Here is a 24,679-nt window from a genome sequence, read left to right on the forward strand (position 1 = left end):
GAATGTCTGCCCTCACCGGAGCCATGCAGCACTAATCCCTTGGCTACTGGACACACTACATCAAGTGCCAACAGTGAGAGCCGAGTTGGGATTCTCACTGTAGCAGGAGCAAGCAGCTGGCAAGGGATGTCAGGAACATGGAGACCCACCTTGAGTGCCCCAGCTGACCTGATTTTGCCCCTGCCAGTTGGTTGACCCTGAACGCGTAGAGCCCGTTTGCGCACAGAGCCCAGCTGCCCTATCCACTGTGCAACTGAGCTGATTAGCCTGGGTGCTGAAGAGCCAGCTGTTCCCCATTGCTTTAAAGCCCTTTACGACCCCAGTCCCTGTTTGGGAACTGACTTGTCCCCCAAATCCTCCTAGCAGCCTGTTTTTAAGTGGCTCCCCTTCTTCATAATGCACCCAGCTACAAACACACCAGCGCCAGGCTCCCAGTGGAATTTGGAGAGCTCCAAGTGGAATTTGGAGAGCTCCAAGTGAACTAATGGCTTCACTTTAGACCTTGGGCCCCTACATTTCTAAACCCAAAAGGTGAACCCCCCCTTGAAACAGACTGTACTTACCTTTTATGCATTGACTTTTCCTGCCATAGAATTGAATTGTGGGCACACAGGCTTGAACACAAAAACAGTTCTTACTCCTTTGCAAAGTTCTTGGTTTTAAAATATATGTAAAAAGTGTGATTTTTCGAAATTAGCCTCAGATTTATTCTCTGAGTGTCTCATTTATTGCTTCTGAGTACAACAAATGCTTAACACCACCCTTTGATAACTGCTTGGCCGGAATACTACCACAAAAAAGAGCGTTCGTGTTTGCTACTTTGTCTCTGCCAACCAATTGGGGATCTAGGGATTGCAATATCTGCATGGTGTACTTATTTTTAGTGCACTGTATAGAGAGCCAGCTTCCTACACCCTTATAGATTCAATTGGTGACCTAAATGTCAAGAAGTGTGCTTCCTCCATATGCCATAGTTGTGCCGTAAAATTAGGGAATATTGGGATGATACTGCATAGTCTTAATCCTGTTATCGTAAATAGTTCATATTAGGCATAATCCTGAAGCCCATGAAAGGGAAAGTGTGATGCAGAATTTCTCAGCTGGAATAATACTTTCAAAAAGTCAGCTAGTGATCTTTGGCTGCATCAGACTAGGACAAACCTAAACAATTGCAGAATTAGTAGCGATGGGCAGTGGCAGAAGCAAAATTCACATGATTTACTAGAATAGATAAGCTAGCTGATGATCTGGCGACTGGAAGGTAACCATTGCTCCAAAAACTGTTGGTTCCTAATAGACTACTGAAAGAGAGGCAAGACTTTTAATTGGAGAGTGAAGTCCTTTTTAGGTCGAGCTATGCAAGCGCTCTGACATATTGTAATCTATCTGTGGGCTTTTAACCACGCCTACCACACCCCCATCACTTTCACTCGTTCATGGGCTTGGCTTTCAGAATTCTTCTGTTATCATTGGTAAAAGCTTTGCGTTTGTCCCTCCTTGGGGCGGTTTTGTTACTGCCTTGGTCAGTGACCCTGTTACATGGATAATTGCATGTTTGCCGATACGTTTGACTGTGAGCAAACTTCTTTTTCCTTTTGTGTCTATCCTTCGCACTCACAGCGGCCGTGGCGCTGTGAATTGGCTTACTTATGTCAATGGTTTTAGTTTTCACTTACAATTTATGTGGCAAGAAAAGTCCAGCTAGGAATTTACAATGCTAATATCTCTTACTCGAGACCCATTGCATTGCAATTCAAATACTTGTTTCTGGTGGGAGTGGGTGCAAGTGGCAATTGATAGTTGATTTTCTACGGTGTGGTTGTTCAGTTCTTAATGAACTGAAATTAAATCACAGGGAAACAAAGACAAAGGAAGGTGGATTGTCAAATCAGTAAGTACTTGGCACTCTGGTGTTTTAAGATATTGCTCTTCAGTTCGTGCATTGCAAGTTTATTTTTTTGTGTACATGTGATAAAATTTAAGGTCTGCATGTGTACAAGTTTGTTTGTTATCAAATGATTGCTATTGTAAAGTTAAAAAGAAGTTTGGTCACGTCTGGTTTAACTAGAATAGTTTGTAGTAGCTTAGCAATTGGTGAATAACCTGTTTGTTGCGTTTTTGTTTGGGCTTCTCAGTTTCTTGACTTATGTTTTTCTTTATTGCAGAAGCTCAGCCTGCAGCTTCTCATAGCAGAACAGCATCAACCAGCCTTATTCATGAGAATGATCTGGTTGTGTCTTATACTGATCTGGATAATCTCTTCAATTCTGATGAAGATGAGTTAACAGTGAGTAAACTACTAAGTGATAAAATAAAACGAGTTTTGTTTACTTATCTTTTTACATGTAGGCCGCAAGCTGATTTCCAAGTGCTCACTTTTCTTTTTTAATTGCTGCTCAGTTGATGCACAATGGGTTGTATCCTTAGATGCAAGGAAGGAATCTGATGTAAAGGTTAAACAGGCACTTAATGCCCCCAAATGTTACGTTTTGCTTGTCATCTGAACTTTATTAATGAACAGTAGCACCTAATATCTACGCCAGTGCCCACAACACATGATTAACAGTGAATGAAATATAATTAAACACTGCCTATGTACTGCCAAAGGAAACCTCAGTCTAGCAACATTTTACTATTGTGTGGACTTTAGCAAATGTGAGTATAGAGTGTAACTTATCCCATGGTTCTTCACTTTTGGAGTAGCAGGACTTCCAAAGTCTGGAAGCTGATCTAAGTGCAGTGAATAGGGCACACATTTTCCCATCACTAGTATGTAACATGAGTTCCATGCAGACTAAACATCTCCCTCCAGTAGAGCAGGTGGGGGTGTTATCTTAGCTTAAGTCAGTTTGTCATCGGTATGCATTTGGAAACTATGCTCATGAATCTGTATCTAGGGGTAGATAGGTTTTGAGCAGAGGATTGTAGAGGTTTAATCCTTGGGGTGCTCCACAAGACACTTAGCTCATTCCAAATGTTTGGCTGTAGTTGGAGAACAGTAATAGGATCCATTGCAGGGGTACTTAGATAGGTCCCACCTAGTATTATTTTTTTCAAGCTGCATTGTAGTCAATACCTTAGTTATTGAAGGAATCACTATTTTTTTTCTTTTTCAACAAAAGAAGCGGTCTTCTAATGTTAAAATGATTTTATTGCTCTCTGCAGCCCTGAATCAAGGCAGATGGCAGGCTGAATAGGTTCCCAGACTAGTGTCTATTTTTTTTATTTTTTCCGAGATATTTCTGATGGATTTATCTAATCGCACGTTCCTCAACTTAGCATATTTCTCATGGGCCAGACTGGATCTAGAGAATTTTGCAGTAGTGCTCCTGGGTCCTGATATGTGACAGTCCAGCTTCACACTGACTGGTAGTGTAAAGTGACAGAGCAGAACTGCGTACAACCGCCACCCCTGCAAGCTGATGTCAGTTCCTTTGCACCCTTTCCGATCCAGACCCCTGCTCTCAGTTGTCTGTCTTCTAATGCGAAAAAGGTGCTTCTATACTTTTTTTTCTCCTTTTCTCTTGTTTTAACTTTTCCCCTCTCCTTTTTCTGTTTTCTTTTTATCTTTTTCTTCCGGCCAGTTTTTGGGGAATTGCTGATAGGTTTAACTTATTAAAGTTAAGAAAATCAGATACATTTTTTATCCCATAAGGTTAAGGATGTTTCATATATCCTGATCAAAGGCACATCCACACAGTGTTGGTTAGAAATTGGTGTTTATAGAAAAGAAGTAACCTGAAGTATGTTTTCCCTAACCTCCTTATGCTGTGCATACGTCTGCCATCTAGTGTTGCGCTCTGAGTGTTACAAATTGTTTTTCTTCGCAGAAGTGTTCTCGAGTAACGGGATTGAGTGACTCCTCCTCTTTGGCTCTATTGCGCATGGGCATCGACTCCATGTTAGATTTTCTTTCTGCCATCGGGTTCGGATGAGTTTCCTTTCGCTCCGATAGTTTGAGTCAGAAAAGTTTCAGAATGCTCTATTTCTCATCGGTATTGTTTCGATCGTGTTCCATCTTCTATTGACACTTCGGTAACGTTGGATCAAACATCTTTACTCGCCCTTCGGGGCGCCCACGCTCAACTCGGGCCTAGTGGAGCCGACTGCGTGGAAGCCTCTTGGATCAGACTCCATTCTGCTTTTGTCCTCTGCCACGCTAAATTCCCTTACACGGACCAACATCTCGTCTGTAAACTATGCCTTTCCCCAGACCATCTGGAAGAAAATTGCGAGGCCTGCAGATCCTTTCCGATCCAAGAAAACGCTCCTAGACAGAAGAGCACGGAGACTCGAGATGGCATCCAAAAGCACCAAACTTCTCGACGTCGAAGAGGAGGAGATCCTGCAGACTGCTGTCTCCGGGGGATCCGACTCCGAGCAGGAGTCTGAGGAGGACAGACTGGTCACAGCAGGACAGCACATGAGTACGCCTGCCCGTTTCCCAGCCAACCCCAAACATAAGGCCTTGGATGCCACTGCCGGAAGGCCATGGCTCGACCTGAAAAATTACCTTCGGTGACTAACCCACAACTTCGGCAACGAAAAAGGCCACTCCTCCCAAGCCATCAGACTTGAGCCGAAGCTCTGTCTCCGAGCCCAGCAAAAATCGCTCTTTCGAGTCGAAATCTCGAAAATCGGTTTCAGAGCTGAGACCAAGCTCAACCCCTACTTTTTCGATACCGAAAAAAACAGGTTCAGAGCTGAAAAAGCCTATTTACACAAAGGAGCATTGACTTTAACAGGTGCTTGAAGAAAGCCATAAAGATACTGAGGGAGACTCACCAATGGAGGCAATAGATGAAAAGCAAGCCAGGATTCACATCCATAACAAGACTGGCAGAATTCTAACAGCACCTCCTCCAAAACCAAAGAGGAAATTAGCCTTTCAACAGGAATTGGACACTGCACAGCCTCCAGCTAAAGTGCCAAGAACAAAGGAGAAACCTCCATCTCCTCAATTTTCTCCTCCTCAGTAGTCTCCTCACTCTCCACATTTACATATTGCTCCACCTACTAGTCCTACACCTATGCAGTCACCAGAACACATTTGATTCGCAGCAGGACAATGTGGATCCATGGGATATTTATGATCCAGACCCCATTCCAGACAATAACCCAGATTGTTATCCATCTAAACCTTCACTACCAGAGGATAGTACAGGCTACACTCTAGTCCTAGCTAGGTCGGCATTGTATCACAATGTCGCCATGCAAACTGAGCCATTAGAGGATGGTTTCCTTTTTAATACACTCCTCTACACATGCAACTTATCAGTCGCTGCCTATGCTCCCCGGCATGTTAAAACATGCTGACCAGATATTCAAGGAGCCAGTAAAAGCAAGGATAATTACTTCTAGGGTGGAGAAAAAATATAAGCCGCCTCCTTCTGATCCTGTCTTTATCACCCAACAGTTACCTCCAGACTCTGTAGTCGTATGTGCAGCCAGAAAAAGAGCAAGTTCGCAGACATCAGGTGATGCACCCCCACCAGACAAAGAGAGTAGAAGTTTGATGCTGCGGGGGAAAGGGTGGCATCTCAGGCAGCCAACCAGTGGAGGATAGCCAACTCTCAGGCATTGTTGGCTAGATACGACAAGGCCCACTGTGATGAGATGAAAGACATAATTCATCATCTCCCAAAGGAACAGCAAAAAAGGGCACAACAAATAGAGGAAGGGCAAGCCATCACCAATAATCAGAACAGGTCAGCCCTAGACTCTGCAGGTACAGCAGCCAGAACCATCAACACTACTGTAACCATAAGAAGACATGCATGGCTTAGGTCTTCAGGATTCAAGCCTGAAATACATCAGGCAGTCCTCAAAATACGTTCAACCAAAAACAACTTTTTGGCCCAAACATGTACACGGCAATTGAAAAAATGAAAAAAGATTTGGACACCACAAAGGCCTTGGGTGCTCTGTATACCACGCAATACAGGGAATCCTTTCATAAGCCCGATTATAGAGGTGGATTTAGAGCCCAAGCTGCCGAGGCATCCACCTCACAACCAAAGACGGCCTACCAACCTCAATATCAACAAGGTGTTTTCAAAGGTACTTAGAGGCCAGTACCCCAGAGGCAGGGGAAAATATCAATCAGCAAAACAAGCCTCACAACAAACTAAGCAGTGACTTGTGCCATCCCTTCCCAATTCACACCTCACCCCTGGGGGGAAGACTGCAAAAGTTCCACAACAATTGGCTACCCATTACCACAGACAGCTGGGTATTATCAATTATCCGCAATGGCTACTGCATAGAATTGACACAAACTCCACCAAATATTCCACCAAGACCACACAAGCTGCCCACAGACCATATTGCTTTGTTGCAAGAAGAAGTAAAATCTCTATTACTCAAACAAGCAATAGAACCTGTGCCACACAATCAAATATGGACAGAAGTTTACTCACTGTATTTCCTCATTCCCAAAAAGAACGGGACCTTAAGGCCAATATCAGATCTCAGAACCCTCAATCTTTACATCCTATCAGAACACTTTCACATGGTAACACTACAGGATGTTATCCCACTACTTCAACAACACTATTTCATTGCAACATTAGACCTCAAGGATGCGTATTTCCACATACCCATCCATCCAGCACACCGAAAATATCTCAGATTTGTCATTCAAAGAAAGCATTATCAAGTCAGTGTTACCCTTCGGAATAACAGCAGCTCCCACGGTATTCACAAAATGCCTGGCGGTAGTCGCAGCCTACCTAAGAAGACAACACAGTCATGTCTTTCCGTATCTGGACGATTGGCTAATAAAATCAGTCATACACAATGTCAAAACCATGCGCATTGTGTAATACCCTGCACACCCCAGGGTTCTCCATAAAGTACCAAAGTCACAACTGCAACCTGCGCAAATTCAACAGTATTTAGGGGCGACACTAAATACTCAAAAAGCGCTAGCAAGTCCAAATCCGCAAAGAATACAAGCATTTCACTATATATTAGCACAAATACAGACAGGCCAACAGTACAATGTCAAATTAGTCATGAAAGTATTAGGCATGATGGCATCCTGTATTGCGATTGGTCCACATGCAAGACTAAACATGCAGCCCTTGCAACAGTGCCTTGCACAGCAATGGCCACAGGCACACGGTCAACTTCAAATCTAGTGTTGATAGACCGCCAAACATACATGTCCCTTCAGTGGTGGAATTCCACAAATCTAAACAAAGGGCGGCCGTTTCAAGACCCTGTGCCTCAGACCATAGTTACAACAGATGCATCAATGATTGGCTGGGGAGCTCACCTCAACAATCACAACATTCAAGGACAATGGGAGACCAAATGTAAGGAAATGCCTCCTTGGCATGGTTGCCCCCTGACTTTTTGCCTTTGCTGATGCTATGTTTACAATTGAAAGTGTGCTGAGGCCTGCTAACCAGGCCCCAGCACCAGTGTTCTTTCCCTAACCTGTACTTTTGTATCCACAATTGGCAGACCCTGGCATCCAGATAAGTCCCTTGTAACTGGTACTTCTAGTACCAAGGGCCCTGATGCCAAGGAAGGTCTCTAAGGGCTGCAGCATGTCTTATGCCACCCTGGAGACCTCTCACTCAGCACAGACACACTGCTTGCCAGCTTGTGTGTGCTAGTGAGGACAAAACGAGTAAGTCGACATGGCACTCCCCTCAGGGTGCCATGCCAGCCTCTCACTGCCTATGCAGTATAGGTAAGCTTGCAGGCCTTACAGCCCTAAGGCAGGGTGCACTATACCATAGGTGAGGGTACCAGTGCATGAGCATGGTACCCCTACAGTGTCTAAACAAAACCTTAGACATTGTAAGTGCAGGGTAGCCATAAGAGTATATGGCCTGGGAGTCTGTCAAACACGAACTCCACAGCACCATAATGGCTACACTGAAAACTGGGAAGTTTGGTATCAAACTTCTCAGCACAATAAATGCACACTGATGCCAGTGTACATTTTATTGTAAAATACACCACAGAGGGCACCTTAGAGGTGCCCCCTGAAACTTAACCGACTATCTGTGTAGGCTGACTAGTTCCAGCAGCCTGCCACACTAGAGACATGTTGCTGGCCCCATGGGGAGAGTGCCTTTGTCACTCTGAGGCCAGTAACAAAGCCTGCACTGGGTGGAGATGCTAACACCTCCCCCAGGCAGGAGCTGTAACACCTGGCGGTGAGCCTCAAAGGCTCACCCCTTTGTCACAGCCCAGCAGGGCACTCCAGCTTAGTGGAGTTGCCCGCCCCCTCCGGCCACGGCCCCCACTTTTGGCGGCAAGGCTGGAGGGAACAAAGAAAGCAACAAGGAGGAGTCACTGGCCAGTCAGGACAGCCCCTAAGGTGTCCTGAGCTGAGGTGACTCTAACTTTTAGAAATCCTCCATCTTGCAGATGGAGGATTCCCCCAATAGGGTTAGGATTGTGTCCCCCTCCCCTTGGGAGGAGGCACAAAGAGGGTGTACCCACCCTCAGGGCTAGTAGCCATTGGCTACTAACCCCCCAGACATAAACACGCCCTTAAATTTAGTATTTAAGGGCTACCCTGAACCCTAGAAAATTAGATTCCTGCAACTACAAGAAGGACTGCCCAGCTGAAAACCCCTGCAGCAGAAGACCAGAAGACGACAACTGCCTTGGCTCCAGAAACTCACCGGCCTGTCTCCTGCCTTCCAAAGATCCTGCTCCAGCGACGCCTTCCAAAGGGACCAGCGACCTCGACATCCTCTGAGGACTGCCCCTGCTTCGAAAAGACAAGAAACTCCTGAGGACAGCGGACCTGCTCCAAGAAAAGCTGCAACTTTGTTTCCAGCAGCTTTAAAGCACCCTGCAAGCTCCCCGCAAGAAGCGTGAGACTTGCAACACTGCACCCGGCGACCCCGACTCGGCTGGTGGAGATCCGACACCTCAGGAGGGACCCCAGGACTACTCTGATACTGTGAGTACCAAAACCTGTCCCCCCTGAGCCCCCACAGCGCCGCCTGCAGAGGGAATCCCGAGGCTTCCCCTGACCGCGACTCTTTGAACCTAAAGTCCCGACGCCTGGGAGAGACCCTGCACCCGCAGCCCCCAGGACCTGAAGGACCGGACTTTCACTGGAGAAGTGACCCCCAGGAGTCCCTCTCCCTTGTCCAAGTGGAGGTTTCCCCGAGGAATCCCCCCCCTTGCCTGCCTACAGCGCTGAAGAGATCCCGAGATCTCTCATAGACTAACATTGCGAACCCGACGCTTGTTTCTACACTGCACCCGGCCGCCCCCGCGCCGCTGAGGGTGAAATTTCTGTGTGGGCTTGTGTCCCCCCCGGTGCCCTACAAAACCCCCCTGGTCTGCCCTCCGAAGACGCGGGTACTTACCTGCAAGCAGACCGGAACCGGGGCACCCCCTTCTCTCCATTCTAGCCTATGCGTTTTGGGCACCACTTTGAACTCTGCACCTGACCGGCCCTGAGCTGCTGGTGTGGTGACTTTGGGGTTGCTCTGAACCCCCAACGGTGGGCTACCTTGGACCAAGAACTAAGCCCTGTAAGTGTCTTACTTACCTGGTTAACCTAACAAATACTTACCTCCCCTAGGAACTGTGAAAATTGCACTAAGTGTCCACTTTTAAAACAGCTATTTGTGAATAACTTGAAAAGTATACATGCAATTTTGATGATTTGAAGTTCCTAAAGTACTTACCTGCAATACCTTTCGAATGAGATATTACATGTAGAATTTGAACCTGTGGTTCTTAAAATAAACTAAGAAAAGATATTTTTTCTATACAAAAACCTATTGGCTGGATTTGTGTCTGAGTGTGTGTACCTCATTTATTGTCTATGTGTATGTACAACAAATGCTTAACACTACTCCTTGGATAAGCCTACTGCTCGACCACACTACCACAAAATAGAGCATTAGTATTATCTATTTTTACCACTATTTTACCTCTAAGGGGAACCCTTGGACTCTGTGCATGCTATTCCTTACTTTGAAATAGCACATACAGAGCCAACTTCCTACATGGGCCTAGGACCCATCAATGGTGGCAGCAATATAAATAGGGTCAGAGATTCTCCTGACATGTTAAAAATCCCCAAAGGGATTGTGACAAAATATGAAGATGGTGATGACATCACCAAATGGTTCACAGCTTTTGAGAGGGCTTGTGTAACCAGAAAAGTGAACAGGTCTCACTGGGGTGCTCTCCTTTGGGAAATGTTCACTGGAAAGTGTAGGGATAGACTCCTCACACTCTCTGGAAAAGATGCAGAATCTTATGACCTCATGAAGGGTACCCTGATTGAGGGCTTTGGATTCTCCACTGAGGAGTACAGGATTAGGTTCAGGGGGGGCTCAAAAATCCTCGAGCCAGACCTGGGTTGACTTTGTTGACTACTCAGTGAAAACACTAGATGGTTGGATTCAAGGCAGTGGTGTAAGTAATTATGATGGGCTGTACAATTTATTTGTGAAAGAACACCTGTTAAGTAATTGTTTCAATGATAAACTGCATCAGCATCTGGTAGACCTAGGACCAATTTCTCCCCAAGAATTGGGAAAGAAGGCGGACCATTGGGTCAAGACAAGGGTGTCCAAGACTTCAACAGGGGGTGACCAAAAGAAAGGGGTCACAAAGACTCCCCAGGGGAAGGGTGATGAGACAACCAAAACTAAAAATAGTAAAGAGTCTTCTACAGGCCCCCAAAAACCTGCACAGAAGGGTGGGCCCAGAGCCTCTTCACAAAACAATGGGTACAAGGGTAAAAACTTTGATCCCAAAAAGGCCTGGTGTCATAGCTGTAAACAGCATGGACACCAAACTGGAGACAAGGCCTGTCCCAAGAAAGGTTCCACTCCAAACTCCCATCCAGGTAACACTGGTATGGCTAGTCTCCAAGTGGGATCAACAGTGTGCCCAGAGCAAATCAGGGTCCACACTGAAGCTATTCTAGTTTCTGAGGTTGGGTGGATTTAGCCACACTAGCTGTCTGGCCGCCTAACATGCAAAAATACAGACAGCAACTCTTAATTAATGGGACTAGAATAGAGGGCCTGAGGGATACAGGTGCCAGTGTCACCATGGTGACAGAGAAACTGGTTTCCCCTGGCCAATACCTGACTGGAAAAACTTACACAGTCACCAACGCTGACAATCAAAGAAAAGTACATCCCATGGCAATGGTTACTTTAGAATGGGGAGGGGTCAATGGCCTGAAACAGGTGGTGGTCTCCTCAAATATCCCAGTGGACTGTCTGCTTGGAAATGACCTGGAGTCCTCAGCATGGGATGAGGTAGAACTAAAAACCCATGCAGCAATGCTGGGTATCCCTGAACTGGTGTGTGTGAAAACAAGAGCACAGTGCAAGGCACAGGGTGAACAAGTAGAGCTGGAGTCTGGAAGAATGGCCCAGCCTACCAAGAGAACAGGAAAGTCAGTTGGGAAACCAACTACAACACAGCAAAAGAAAGGGAACCTCTCTTCTCAGGAAGAAGTTCTGCCCTCTGAGGGAACTGAGCCTTTGGAGCTTGAACCTTATCAGGTTGAGCTCTTAGGCCCAGGGGGACCCTCAAGGGAGGAGCTGTGTAAGGGACAAGAAACCTGTCCCTCTCTTGAAGGCCTTAGGCAGCAAGCTGCTGAAGAGTCCAAAGGCAAGAAAAATGGAACGCATAGGGTCTATTGGGAAGATGGACTCCTGTACACTGAGGCCAGAGACCCCAAACCTGGTGCCACTAGGAGAGTGGTAGTGCCTCAGCTGTTCAGGAAGTTCATCCTAACATTGGCCCATGACATTCCCCTTGCTGGACATTTGGGACAAACCAAGACGTGGGAGAGGTTAGTCAACCACTTCTACTGGCCCAATATGTCCAACATGGTTAAGGAGTTTTGCCTCTCCTGCCCCACCTGTCAAGCCAGTGGTAAGACAGGTGGGCATCCAAAGGCCCCCCTCATTCCACTTCCAGTGGTGGGGGTTCCCTTTGAAAGAGTGGGTGTGGACATAGTTGGTCCACTAGAACCTCCCACAGCCTCAGGAAATATGTATATCCTGGTAGTAGTGGATCATGCTACCAGGTATCCTGAAGCTATTCCCCTTAGGTCGACTACTGCCCCTGCAGTAGCCAAGGCCCTCATTGGTATCTTTACCAGAGTGGGTTTCCCTAAGGAGGTGGTGTCTGACAGAGGTACCAACTTCATGTCAGCATACCTAAAGCACATGTGGAATGAGTGTGGAGTGACTTATAAATTCACTACACCATACCATCCACAAACTAATGGCTTGGTTGAGAGATTCAACAAGACATTAAAAGGCATGATCATGGGGCTCCCAGAAAAACTCAAAAGGAGATGGGATGTCCTCTTGCCATGTCTGCTTTTCGCTTACAGAGAGGTGCCACAGAAGGGAGTAGGATTCTCACCCTTTGAACTTCTGTTTGGTCATCCTGTAAGGGGACCACTTGCCCTTGTTAAAGAAGGCTGGGAGAGACCTCTCCATGAGCCTAAACAGGACATAGTGGACTATGTACTTGGCCTTCGCTCTAGAATGGCAGAGTACATGGAAAAGGCAACCAAAAACCTTGAGGCCAGCCAACAGCTCCAGAAGTTTTGGTATGACCAAAAGGCTGCACTGGTTGAGTTCCAACCAGGGCAGAAAGTCTGGGTTCTGGAGCCTGTGGCTCCCAGGGCACTCCAGGACAAATGGAGTGGCCCTTACCCAGTACTAGAAAGGAAGAGTCAGGTCACCTACCTGGTGGACCTGGGCACAAGCAGGAGCCCCAAGAGGGTGATCCATGTGAACCGCCTTAAGCTCTTCCATGACAGGGCTGATGTCAATCTGTTGATGGTAACAGATGAGGATCAGGAGGCAGAGAGTGAACCTCTCCCTGATCTTCTGTCATCAGACCCAAAAGATGGCACAGTAGATGGAGTGATCTACTCAGACACCCTCTCTGGCCAACAGCAAGATGATTGTAGGAGAGTCCTACAACAGTTTCCTGAACTCTTCTCCTTAACCCCTGGTCAGACACACCTGTGTACCCATGATGTGGACACAGGAGACAGCATGCCTGTCAAGAACAAAATCTTTAGACAGTCTGACCATGTTAAGGAAAGCATCAAGGTGGAAGTCCACAAGATGCTGGAATTGGGAGTAATTGAGCGCTCTGACAGCCCCTGGGCTAGCCCAGTGGTCTTAGTCCCCAAACCTCACACCAAAGATGGAAAGAAAGAGATGAGGTTTTGTGTGGACTACAGAGGGCTCAATTCTGTCACCAAGACAGATGCCCATCCAATTCCAAGAGCTGATGAGCTCATTGATAAATTAGGTGCTGCCAAATTTCTAAGTACCTTTGACTTGACAGCAGGGTACTGGCAAATAAAAATGGCACCTGGAGCAAAAGAAAAGACCGCATTCTCCACACCTGATGGGCATTATCAGTTTACTGTTATGCCCTTTGGTTTAAAGAATGCCCCTGCCACCTTCCAAAGGTTGGTGAATAAAGTCCTTGCTGGCTTGGAGTCCTTTAGCACAGCTTATCTTGATGATATTGCTGTCTTTAGCTCCACCTGGCAGGATCACCTGGTCCACCTGAAGAAGGTTTTGAAGGCTCTGCAATCTGCGGGCCTCTCTATCAAGGCATCCAAATGCCAGATAGGGCAGGGAACTGTGGTTTACTTGGGCCACCTTGTAGGTGGAGGCCAAGTTCAGCCACTCCAACCCAAGATCCAGACTATTCTGGACTGGGTAGCTCCAAAAACCCAGACTCAAGTCAGGGCATTCCTTGGCTTGACTGGGTATTACAGGAGGTTTGTGAAGGGATATGGATCCATTGTGACAGCCCTCACTGAACTCACCTCCAAGAAAATGCCCAAGAAAGTGAACTGGACTGTGGAATGCCAACAGGCCTTTGACACCCTGAAACAAGCAATGTGCTCAGCACCAGTTCTAAAAGCTCCAGATTATTCTAAGCAGTTCATTGTGCAGACTGATGCCTCTGAACATGGGATAGGGGCAGTTTTGTCCCAAACAAATGATGATGGCCTTGACCAGCCTGTTGCTTTCATTAGCAGGAGGTTACTCCCCAGGGAGCAGCGTTGGAGTGCCATTGAGAGGGAGGCCTTTGCTGTGGTTTGGTCCCTGAAGAAGCTGAGACCATACCTCTTTGGGACTCACTTCCTAGTTCAAACTGACCACAGACCTCTCAAATGGCTGATGCAAATGAAAGGTGAAAACCCTAAACTGTTGAGGTGGTCCATCTCCCTACAGGGAATGGACTTTATAGTGGAACACAGACCTGGGACTGCCCATGCCAATGCAGATGGCCTTTCCAGGTTCTTCCACTTAATAAATGAAGACTCTCTTGGGAAAGGTTAGTCTCATCCTCTTTCGTTTGGGGGGGGGGTTGTGTAAGGAAATGCCTCCTTGGCATGGTTGCCCCCTGACTTTTTGCCTTTGCTGATGCTATGTTTACAATTGAAAGTGTGCTGAGGCCTGCTAACCAGGCCCCAGCACCAGTGTTCTTTCCCTAACCTGTACTTTTGTATCCACAATTGGCAGACCCTGGCATCCAGATAAGTCCCTTGTAACTGGTACTTCTAGTACCAAGGGCCCTGATGCCAAGGAAGGTCTCTAAGGGCTGCAGCATGTCTTATGCCACCCTGGAGACCTCTCACTCAGCACAGACACACTGCTTGCCAGCTTGTGTGTGCTAGTGAGGACAAAACGAGTAAGTCGACATGGCACTCCCCTCAGGGTGCCATGCCAGCCTCTCACTGCCTATGCAGTATAGGTAAGACACCCCTCTAGCAGGCCTTACAGCCCTAAGGCAGGGTGCACTATACCATAGGTGAGGGTACCAGTGCATGAGCATGGTACCCCTACAGTGTCTAAACAAAACCTTAGACATTGTAAGTGCAGGGTAGCCATAAGAGTATATGGTCTGGGAGTCTGTCAAACACGAACTCCACAGCACCATAATGGCTACACTGAAAACTGGGAAGTTTGGTATCAAACTTCTCAGCACAATAAATGCACACTGATGCCAGTGTACATTTTATTGTAAAATACACCACAGAGGGCACCTTAGAGGTGCCCCCTGAAACTTAACCGACTATCTGTGTAGGCTGACTAGTTCCAGCAGCCTGCCACACTAGAGACATGTTGCTGGCCCCATGGGGAGAGTGCCTTTGTCACTCTGAGGCCAGTAACAAAGCCTGCACTGGGTGGAGATGCTAACACCTCCCCCAGGCAGGAGCTGTAACACCTGGCGGTGAGCCTCAAAGGCTCACCCCTTTGTCACAGCCCAGCAGGGCACTCCAGCTTAGTGGAGTTGCCCGCCCCCTCCGGCCACGGCCCCCACTTTTGGCGGCAAGGCTGGAGGGAACAAAGAAAGCAACAAGGAGGAGTCACTGGCCAGTCAGGACAGCCCCTAAGGTGTCCTGAGCTGAGGTGACTCTAACTTTTAGAAATCCTCCATCTTGCAGATGGAGGATTCCCCCAATAGGGTTAGGATTGTGTCCCCCTCCCCTTGGGAGGAGGCACAAAGAGGGTGTACCCACCCTCAGGGCTAGTAGCCATTGGCTACTAACCCCCCAGACCTAAACACGCCCTTAAATTTAGTATTTAAGGGCTACCCTGAACCCTAGAAAATTAGATTCCTGCAACTACAAGAAGGACTGCCCAGCTGAAAACCCCTGCAGCGGAAGACCAGAAGACGACAACTGCCTTGGCTCCAGAAACTCACCGGCCTGTCTCCTGCCTTCCAAAGATCCTGCTCCAGCGACGCCTTCCAAAGGGACCAGCGACCTCGACATCCTCTGAGGACTGCCCCTGCTTCGAAAAGACAAACTCCCGAGGACAGCGGACCTGCTCCAAGAAAAGCTGCAACTTTGTTTCCAGCAGCTTTAAAGCACCCTGCAAGCTCCCCGCAAGAAGCGTGAGACTTGCAACACTGCACCCGGCGACCCCGACTCGGCTGGTGGAGATCCGACACCTCAGGAGGGACCCCAGGACTACTCTGATACTGTGAGTACCAAAACCTGTCCCCCCTGAGCCCCCACAGCGCCGCCTGCAGAGGGAATCCCGAGGCTTCCCCTGACCGCGACTCTTTGAACCTAAAGTCCCGACGCCTGGGAGAGACCCTGCACCCGCAGCCCCCAGGACCTGAAGGACCGGACTTTCACTGGAGAAGTGACCCCCAGGAGTCCCTCTCCCTTGTCCAAGTGGAGGTTTCCCCGAGGAATCCCCCCCTTGCCTGCCTACAGCGCTGAAGAGATCCCGAGATCTCTCATAGACTAACATTGCGAACCCGACGCTTGTTTCTACACTGCACCCGGCCGCCCCCGCGCCGCTGAGGGTGAAATTTCTGTGTGGGCTTGTGTCCCCCCCGGTGCCCTACAAAACCCCCCTGGTCTGCCCTCCGAAGACGCGGGTACTTACCTGCAAGCAGACCGGAACCGGGGCACCCCCTTCTCTCCATTCTAGCCTATGCGTTTTGGGCACCACTTTGAACTCTGCACCTGACCGGCCCTGAGCTGCTGGTGTGGTGACTTTGGGGTTGCTCTGAACCCCCAACGGTGGGCTACCTTGGACCAAGAACTAAGCCCTGTAAGTGTCTTACTTACCTGGTTAACCTAACAAATGCTTACCTCCCCTAGGAACTGTGAAAATTGCACTAAGTGTCCACTTTTAAAACAGCTAGTTGTGAATAACTTGAAAAGTATACATGCAATTTTGATGATTTGAAGTTCCTAAAGTACTTACCTGCAATACCTTTCGAATGAGATATTACATGTAGAATTTGAACCTGTGGTTCTTAAAATAAACTAAGAAAATATATTTTTTCTATACAAAAACCTATTGGCTGGATTTGTCTCTGAGTGTGTGTACCTCATTTATTGTCTATGTGTATGTACAACAAATGCTTAACACTACTCCTTGGATAAGCCTACTGCTCGACCACACTACCACAAAATAGAGCATTAGTATTATCTATTTTTACCACTATTTTACCTCTAAGGGGAACCCTTGGACTCTGTGCATGCTATTCCTTACTTTGAAATAGCACATACAGAGCCAACTTCCTACACCAAACACAAACAGTTACACATAAATCACTTAGTTGTTAGCTGTATTCCTAGCGCTCAAAGCTTTTCAGCCTCTTCACACTCACAAGAATATCCTTATCAAAACAGACAACATGACAACAATGTATTACCTAAACAAACAAGGTGGGACACATTCATCTCAACTCTCCCTCCTAGCCCCAAAAATTTGGAAATGGGCAATCCACAACAAGGTTCACCTGGTAGCACAATACATTTCAGGGATACACAACCAATTGGCAGATGTTCTCAGCAGAAATCATCAACAAACACATGAGTGGGAGATTCACCCTCAAGTACTTCAACCATACTTTCAACAGTGGGGAACACCACACACAGATCTGTTCGCCACCAGCGAAAACGCAAAAATGCCAAACCTTCGCATCCAGATACCCACATCGCCTATCCAAGGCCAATGCTCTATGGATCAATTGGTCAGGGATATTTGCTTATGCTTTCCCCCCTCTCCCACTCATTCCATTTCTAGCCAACAAACTGCGTCAAAACACGCTCAAACTGATACTCCTCTTGCCAACGTGGGCACGTTGACCGTGGTACACAACATTATTAGACCGGTCAGTAGTACCACACATTAAACTCCCAAACAGACCAGATCTATTGACACACAAAGGGCAGGTCAGGCATCCAAATCCCAACACTCAATCTAGCGATTTGGCTCCTGAGGTCATAGAATTTGGGTATCCACAACTACCAACTGAATGTATGGAAGTAATTAAGCAAGCAAGAAAACACACTACCAGGCAGTGCTACGCCAACAAATGGAAAAGATTTGTGTATTACTGTCAATCTAAACAAATTACCCCTCATTCAGCATCAATACAAGATATTGTATGCTATTTGCTTCATTTGCAAAAATCAAATGTAGCTTTTTCTTCCATAAAAATACATCTCATTCCAATTTCCGCATATTTGCAAAAATATACAGCACAGCTCTTTATTTAGAGTTCCTCGTATCAAAACCTTCATGGAAGGGTTAAAACGCATCATCCCACCTAGAACGCCTCCAGTGCCTTCGTGGAATCTAAACATAGTGGTCACGCGACTTATGGGCCCACCATTTGAACCTATGCACTCATGTCAAATACAAAATACATGGAAAGTAGCCTTCCTAGTTGCAATTACTTCATTGCGAGGAGTTAGTGAAATTCAAGCTTTCACAATTCAAGAACCGTTCATACAAGTACATAAGCATAAAGTCGTACTACGAACTAACCATAAATTTCTTCCGAAAGTATTATCACATTAGATATTAAAAGAGCCCTAATGTATTACATAGATAGAACACAATCATTCAGAAAAACTACAGTTATTTGTGGCCTTCCAGAAACCTCATACTGGTAACCCCATTTCAAAACAAGGTCTAGCAAGATGGACAGTAAAATGCATCCAAACATGTTACCTTAAAGCTAAAAGACAACTTTTAGTTGCACCTATAGCACATTCCACAAGGAAAAAAGGGGCTACAATGGCCTTCTTAGGAAACATACCAATGGCTGAAATATGTATAGCAGCTACTTGATCAACACCACATACATTTACTAAACATTGTGTAGATGTGTTAGCAGCGCAGCAAGCCACAGTAGGTCAAGCTGTACTAAGAACAGTATTTCAAACAACTTCAATTCCTACAGGCTAACCACCGCTTTTATGGGAGGAGCAACTGCTTTTTAGTCGCTGCACAGCAACATCTCTTTTCTTTATACTCTATCACTCCTATCTTACCCTCTGCGGGAAAACAATCTAACATGGAGTCGATGCCCATGCGCAGTGGAGCTGAAGAGGAGTCACTCGATCCCGTGACTCAAACACTTCTTCGAAGAAAAACAAATTGGAACACTCCGAGCCCAACACTAGATGGAAGACGTATGCACAGCATGTGAATCTGCAGCAGAACATGCCACGAACAGTTGTACACTGGGTAAGTGACATTTTCCATATAGGGAGATGTCTGCATCTGCCTCTGCTGTCTGTCTCTCTGCTGTCTCGGTCTGTCTTTCTGTCTCTGCCGTCTCTCTGCCTCTCTCTCTGCCTCTCTCTGCTGTCTTTGTCTCTGTCTCTGTCTCTGTCTCTGTCTCTGTCTCTGTCTCTGTCTCTGTCTCTGTCTCTGTCTCTGTGTCTCTGTGTCTCTGTGTCTCTGTGTCTCTGTGTCTCTGTGTCTCTGTGTCTCTGTGTCTCTGTGTCTCTGTGTCTCTGTGTCTCTGTGTCTCTGTGTCTCTGTGTCTCTGTGTCTCTCTGTCTCTCTGTCTCTCTGTCTCTCTGTCTCTGTCTCTCTGTCTCTGTCTCTCTGTCTCTGTCTCTCTGTCTCTGTCTCTCTGTCTCTGTCTCTCTGTCTCTGTCTCTCTGTCTCTGTCTCTCTGTCTCTGTCTCTCTGTCTCTGTCTCTCTGTCTCTGTCTCTGTCTCTGTCTCTCTCTGTCTCTCTGTCTCTGTCTCTGTCTCTGTCTCTGTCTCTGTCTCTCTCTGTCTCTGTCTCTCTGTCTCTCTGTCTCTGTCTCTGTCTCTGTCTCTCTCTGTCTCTGTCTCTGTGTCTCTCTGTCTCTGTCTTTCTCTTTCTCTGTCTTTCTCTTTCTCTGTCTTTGTCTTTCTCTGTCTTTGTCTTTCTCTGTCTTTGTCTTTCTCTGTCTTTGTCTTTCTCTGTCTTTGTCTTTCTCTTTCTCTGTCTTTGTCTTTCTCTGTCTTTGTCTTTCTCTGTCTTTGTCTTTGTCTTTCTCTGTCTTTGTCTTTCTCTGTCTTTGTCTTTCTCTGTCTTTGTCTTTCTCTGTCTTTGTCTTTCTCTTTCTCTGTCTTTCTCTTTCTCTGTCTTTCTCTGTCTTTGTCTTTCTCTTTCTCTGTCTTTCTCTGTCTTTCTCTGTCTTTCTCTTTCTCTGTCTTTCTCTGTCTTTCTCTTTCTCTGTCTTTCTCTGTCTTTCTCTGTCTTTCTCTTTCTCTGTCTTTCTCTGTCTTTCTCTGTCTTTCTCTTTCTCTGTCTTTCTCTGTCTTTCTCTTTCTCTGTCTTTCTCTGTCTTTCTCTGTCTTTCTCTTTCTCTGTCTCTGTCTTTCTCTGTCTTTCTCTTTCTCTGTCTCTGTCTTTCTCTGTCTTTCTCTTTCTCTTTCTCTGTCTTTCTCTGTCTTTCTCTTTCTCTTTCTCTGTCTCTGTCTTTCTCTGTCTTTCTCTTTCTCTGTCTCTGTCTTTCTCTTTCTCTTTCTCTGTCTCTGTCTTTCTCTTTCTCTTTCTCTTTCTCTGTCTCTCTCGCCTATTGTTAACAATGCAGTAGATTAAAAATGGAGTGAGTTTTGCTCAGAGTATTCCCTAACCTCATGCTGTTGGCTATTTGGTCTTCTTCGTTTGGTGTACCTCAATTGCAGTTCATGAGGGACTAACATACATGTCAAAAGCACACTGAATAACGCACATTATTTTTCTCCCGCTTTGTATACAGCAAACAAATGATTTTTTTTGTTTATTGCAGCAAGTGGTTTAAAATGCAAGCCAGAGCTATTGGCTTTGCCAGTGCTTGTTTACATTGCCCTTCAGTCCTAATTTTATGCATTTAAATTATGAATTGTTACGTTATCTGGTGTTTGAGCTGCACTTTCAGGTGAACAAATATTCACAAAATTCTGGTTAGAATTCAGAGATATAAATGTGATGAAAGACAACTTGACTGTCTGTTCTTTGACTTCAGCCGGGAAACAGGAAAGCATTGAATGTTGAGGATCGAGCCAACTGCAAGGAATCAAAAACTGGCTCTCTGGACCCATTGTCCTGCATAAGTAAGATCACCATCCCTTTTATTATTTTTAAATTGTCACTTATTTGCCTCTTGATTCTTATCCTCTACTGCTTTATTTGATTTTTTTTTTGTTCTTTTTTTGTGTGTGAATAATTGATTTGCCTGAGTAACGCAATATTTGAGGCATACTGGTCATCGTGCCGAACAGGTGTGTGAGATAATGAATAATGTAAACATAATGTAGGAAGCTGGTCTGGGGTGTGGTGAGCACCTCTGGTGTTATCACCTTCTACCAGGTCCTGTGTCCCCGATTAGTGAGATGTAGGCAGTGTCTAGGAAGCCCTTGCTCTCGAGGTAGCTGTGGATGAGCAGCCAGGACTCATCTAGGAAACATGCAAAGCTTTTGCAATGCCACTATAGTCACACATCACTTAGACACATGAAAGAACCACACAGTGTTTTAAAAAAAAAAAAAAGGTACTTTATTATGGTAACACTAACAAACTGTATAGGAAGTACTCTACTAGCAGGTGAGTAAACACACTATTATATACACACAGCCATCAGAAATGGGCATAGAAAACAATGGAAAACAGTGAAATAACAGAAAATAATGGAGACCAAAACATATATTAAGTAAATAGAATGCGAAAGGCAGGCTCCCATCCAAGGAAGTAGAATCTGTAGAGGGGAGCTGGAGGAACTAGGAACCCCAAAAGGTAAGTACCAGGGTGCCTCCCAGCGACCAGGAGAGAAGCAGTAAGTGCCTGGTTTTTCCCCAAACCCACAGATAAACTTTGTAAAAGGACTGTGTAAGACCCAAGCACGCCTGGAAGACACAGAAGGTGGATACTGACAGAAGATGTGCAAATAAAGGGGACCGAATCTAGTTCCAGTTGGAGTGTCAGATTGGGACAGGAGCCATTACCCACCCTTCTGGAGATGCAGGACCAGGTCGATGGTGAATACCAGTAGTTGGCTGCGCAGTGCAGGAGAAAAGTTCCAGAAGTGATGGTCGATATCCCACGTCAGAAGTAGATCTTCTGGGGACCCAAGTAGGAGAGCCCCAGGTGACCCTCAGCAGTGAGGAGAGCCAGAAGTCTAGGATGCAGCCCCCACAGGCAACTCGCAGGCGGAAGGCACAGGAGTTGCAGTGAGGCCCACTTCTCACACCTAGTGAGGAGTCCCACGTTGCTGGAGCAGCAGGGATGACACTGTGCTTTGTAGGGAAGAGTGCTGGAGGCAGTGGCTACACGGAGCCCGAAGGTCCCTTGGAAGAAGAGCCAACAAGCCTTGGTAGCTGCAAGAATCGCGGTGCACAGAAGTACTGTCCTGCAAGGAGAAGTCCGGGCTCTCCATCTCCCAAGCTGGACAGCTGGTCAAGGGGACCACTCCAGACCACTACCTGTGATTCAGGATCCATGCAGCTGGTCATCGTTGCAGTTGGTGCCTGCGGATGCAGGGGAAAGACTCCTTCACTCCAAAGGAGATTCCTTTTTACTTCTTGTTCATTGGAAGGAGCCGGAGAAACCAATGTTGCAAAGCAGAATCGTTATTGGAGTTGAATATTGTTAGTTCCTGGAGGGTCCAGTTGCAGTCCCAGCGGCCAGAAGATGAAGTAAATGAGCAGAGCAGTTCTGCTGGAATCTTGCACTTCGAATCCGAGGACCCACCCAAGAAGGAGACCCTAAATAGCCCAGGAAGGGGGTTTGGTCACCTAGCAAGGGTGACCACCTATCAGGAGGGGGGCTGTGATGTCACCTGCCTGTCCAGGCCACTCAGATGCTCCCAGAGGCCTCTACCCATCTTGAATTCAAGATGGCAGAATCAAGTGGCCCACCTGGAGGAGTTCTGGGCACCATCCCTGGGGAGGTGATGGACAGGGGAGGGGTTATTCCCCTTTCCATTGTACAGTTTCATGCCAGAGCAGGGACCCGGTGTCCCTGTACTAGTGCAAACAGGTTTATACAAGGAGGGCACGAAATGTGCCCTTCAAAGCATACCAGTGGCTTGGGAGGCTACCCCTTCCAAGCAATGTAACACCTATTTCCGAAGGGAGAGGGTGTTGCCTCACCCTCCTAAAGGAAATCCTTTGTTCTGCCTTTTTGGGCTTGAGCTGGTCAAGCATCAAGAGGGCAGAAACCTGTTTGTAAGATGGCAGCAGCGTGGACTGCCTGGGAAAACCCTGCAAACTGGTAGGAGCAAAGCTGGGGGTCCTCTAAGGAGCCCCCAGAGGGGATGGAATCATACAGCCAATACTGGCAACAGTATTGGGGTATGATTCCGACATTTTTGATACCAAACATGCCCAAGTTTGGCCATTATGTAGCTGGACACAGGTGTCAAGTACACGGGTAAAATAACTTCCCCGCACTTATGAAGTCCAGGAAAAGAAAGCTGGAGTTCGTAAGGGCACCTCATGCAGGGGTGCCCTCAAATACAGGTTCTTGCACCCTGCCCTCTGGGCTAGGCATGCCTACCATAGGGTGACTTAGTGACCTGTGGTGAAAGGGTGCATGCACCTTTAAACACAAGCTGCAATGGCAGGCCTGCAGACACATTTTGCATGGGCTTCCATGGATGGCATAATGCATTCTACAGCCCATGGGGAACCCCTGGTTCCCCAATGCTCTGGCTACCTAGGTATCATACTAGGGACTTACACGGGGGCACAAATATGTCAATTGTGGGGTGTAGAAGCCAGGAACAACCAAGTTTAGCGGGAGAGAGCACAGTCACTGGGGTCCTGGTTAGCAGGAACCCAGTGAACAGTCAAAACACACTGACGGCAGGCAAAAAGTGGAGGTAACCATGCTAAAAAGAGACTACTTTCCTAATAAGTCGTGTAAAGGCATTGGGTTCATGATAACGTGATGCTAGCAAGGCGAGTGTAAACAATAGACCATGAAAAACAAAGACCCGAAAAACATGAAGCTTAAATGTCCTTACTGAAGTGTTTCTTTTGCATTCTGTTAAAATTAGCTGTGTGAAGTGTCCTGCAATGGTTGGTCTGGGGGTTTTGCACTAGTTGATACAGTAGCAGTGCTTGGGGAGAGAGATGGGTTTAAATGGCATACATAAAGAATGGTTTCTTACATTCAAGTTCTAGGAGCAGTTGGGGATAAGAGACTTAAATTACATGTTCAATGGCATGTGTGGCTGTAGATACACATGCTGTGCATACTCTTGCCATCTAGTGTTGAGTCTAGATGTGCGCAAACTTTTGTTTCTACACGCAGCTTTGAAGCGTCGCCCACTCGGACCTTTTCTCATCTAATCAAACTCAATTGACCATGCACTGCTAATAGAAGGGACTACATTTTGCTGCAAAGAGCTGGAGGAGACACCCAACATCTTCATTCACCATTTTCTGAGGCTAGCTCAGTTGATGGTGTACACCTATGGTGTGGCACCCTGTACTGAGTCCAGGCGCCCCTTGGTGATAGTTTTTAGGTATCCAGATAGTAAAAACTCTCTAGGGATAGCTGTGGTGAGCAGCTAAAGCTTATCCAGGGGGGGAGTGTAAAACACTTGCAATACCACAATAGTCAGTCAGTAACTGTTCATAAGAAAGAACCACACCTGGTGTTGCAAAAATTAAGTATTTTTTTATTACAACACTGAGGCTATACTAACATTGGTATGTCTCCACTTGGAGATATATATACACACAAAATATAAACTTAGTAACAAGCAGAGAAACCAACTATCCATAGAGGACCTCCAGGCGACTCAGACGTGTCCACCCTGGGCTGACCTCTGCACCACCACGATGACGCCTACAGAGGGAATCCCGAGGACCCCCCCTTGACCGCGGGATGAAGATATCTCACGCCTGGAGAAGCACTGCACCCGCAGCCCCCAGGCCCGTTT

General features: G+C 46.7%; 1 protein-coding gene across 1 annotated transcript in view; it reads left to right on the forward strand.

Annotated features, from left to right (window-relative positions):
* MED13 (mediator complex subunit 13) overlaps nt 1-24,679 on the forward strand; it is an 865,231-nt gene that overhangs the window by 306,031 nt on the left and 534,521 nt on the right. The window contains exons 12-13 of the mRNA XM_069226440.1: nt 2,166-2,287; nt 20,759-20,846. Coding sequence (XP_069082541.1) covers nt 2,166-2,287; nt 20,759-20,846 — 210 coding nt within the window. The remainder of the gene's footprint in view (nt 1-2,165; nt 2,288-20,758; nt 20,847-24,679) is intronic.

This window comes from Pleurodeles waltl, chromosome 3_1, assembly GCF_031143425.1.
Source record: "Pleurodeles waltl isolate 20211129_DDA chromosome 3_1, aPleWal1.hap1.20221129, whole genome shotgun sequence".
Lineage (NCBI taxonomy): Eukaryota > Metazoa > Chordata > Amphibia > Caudata > Salamandridae > Pleurodeles > Pleurodeles waltl.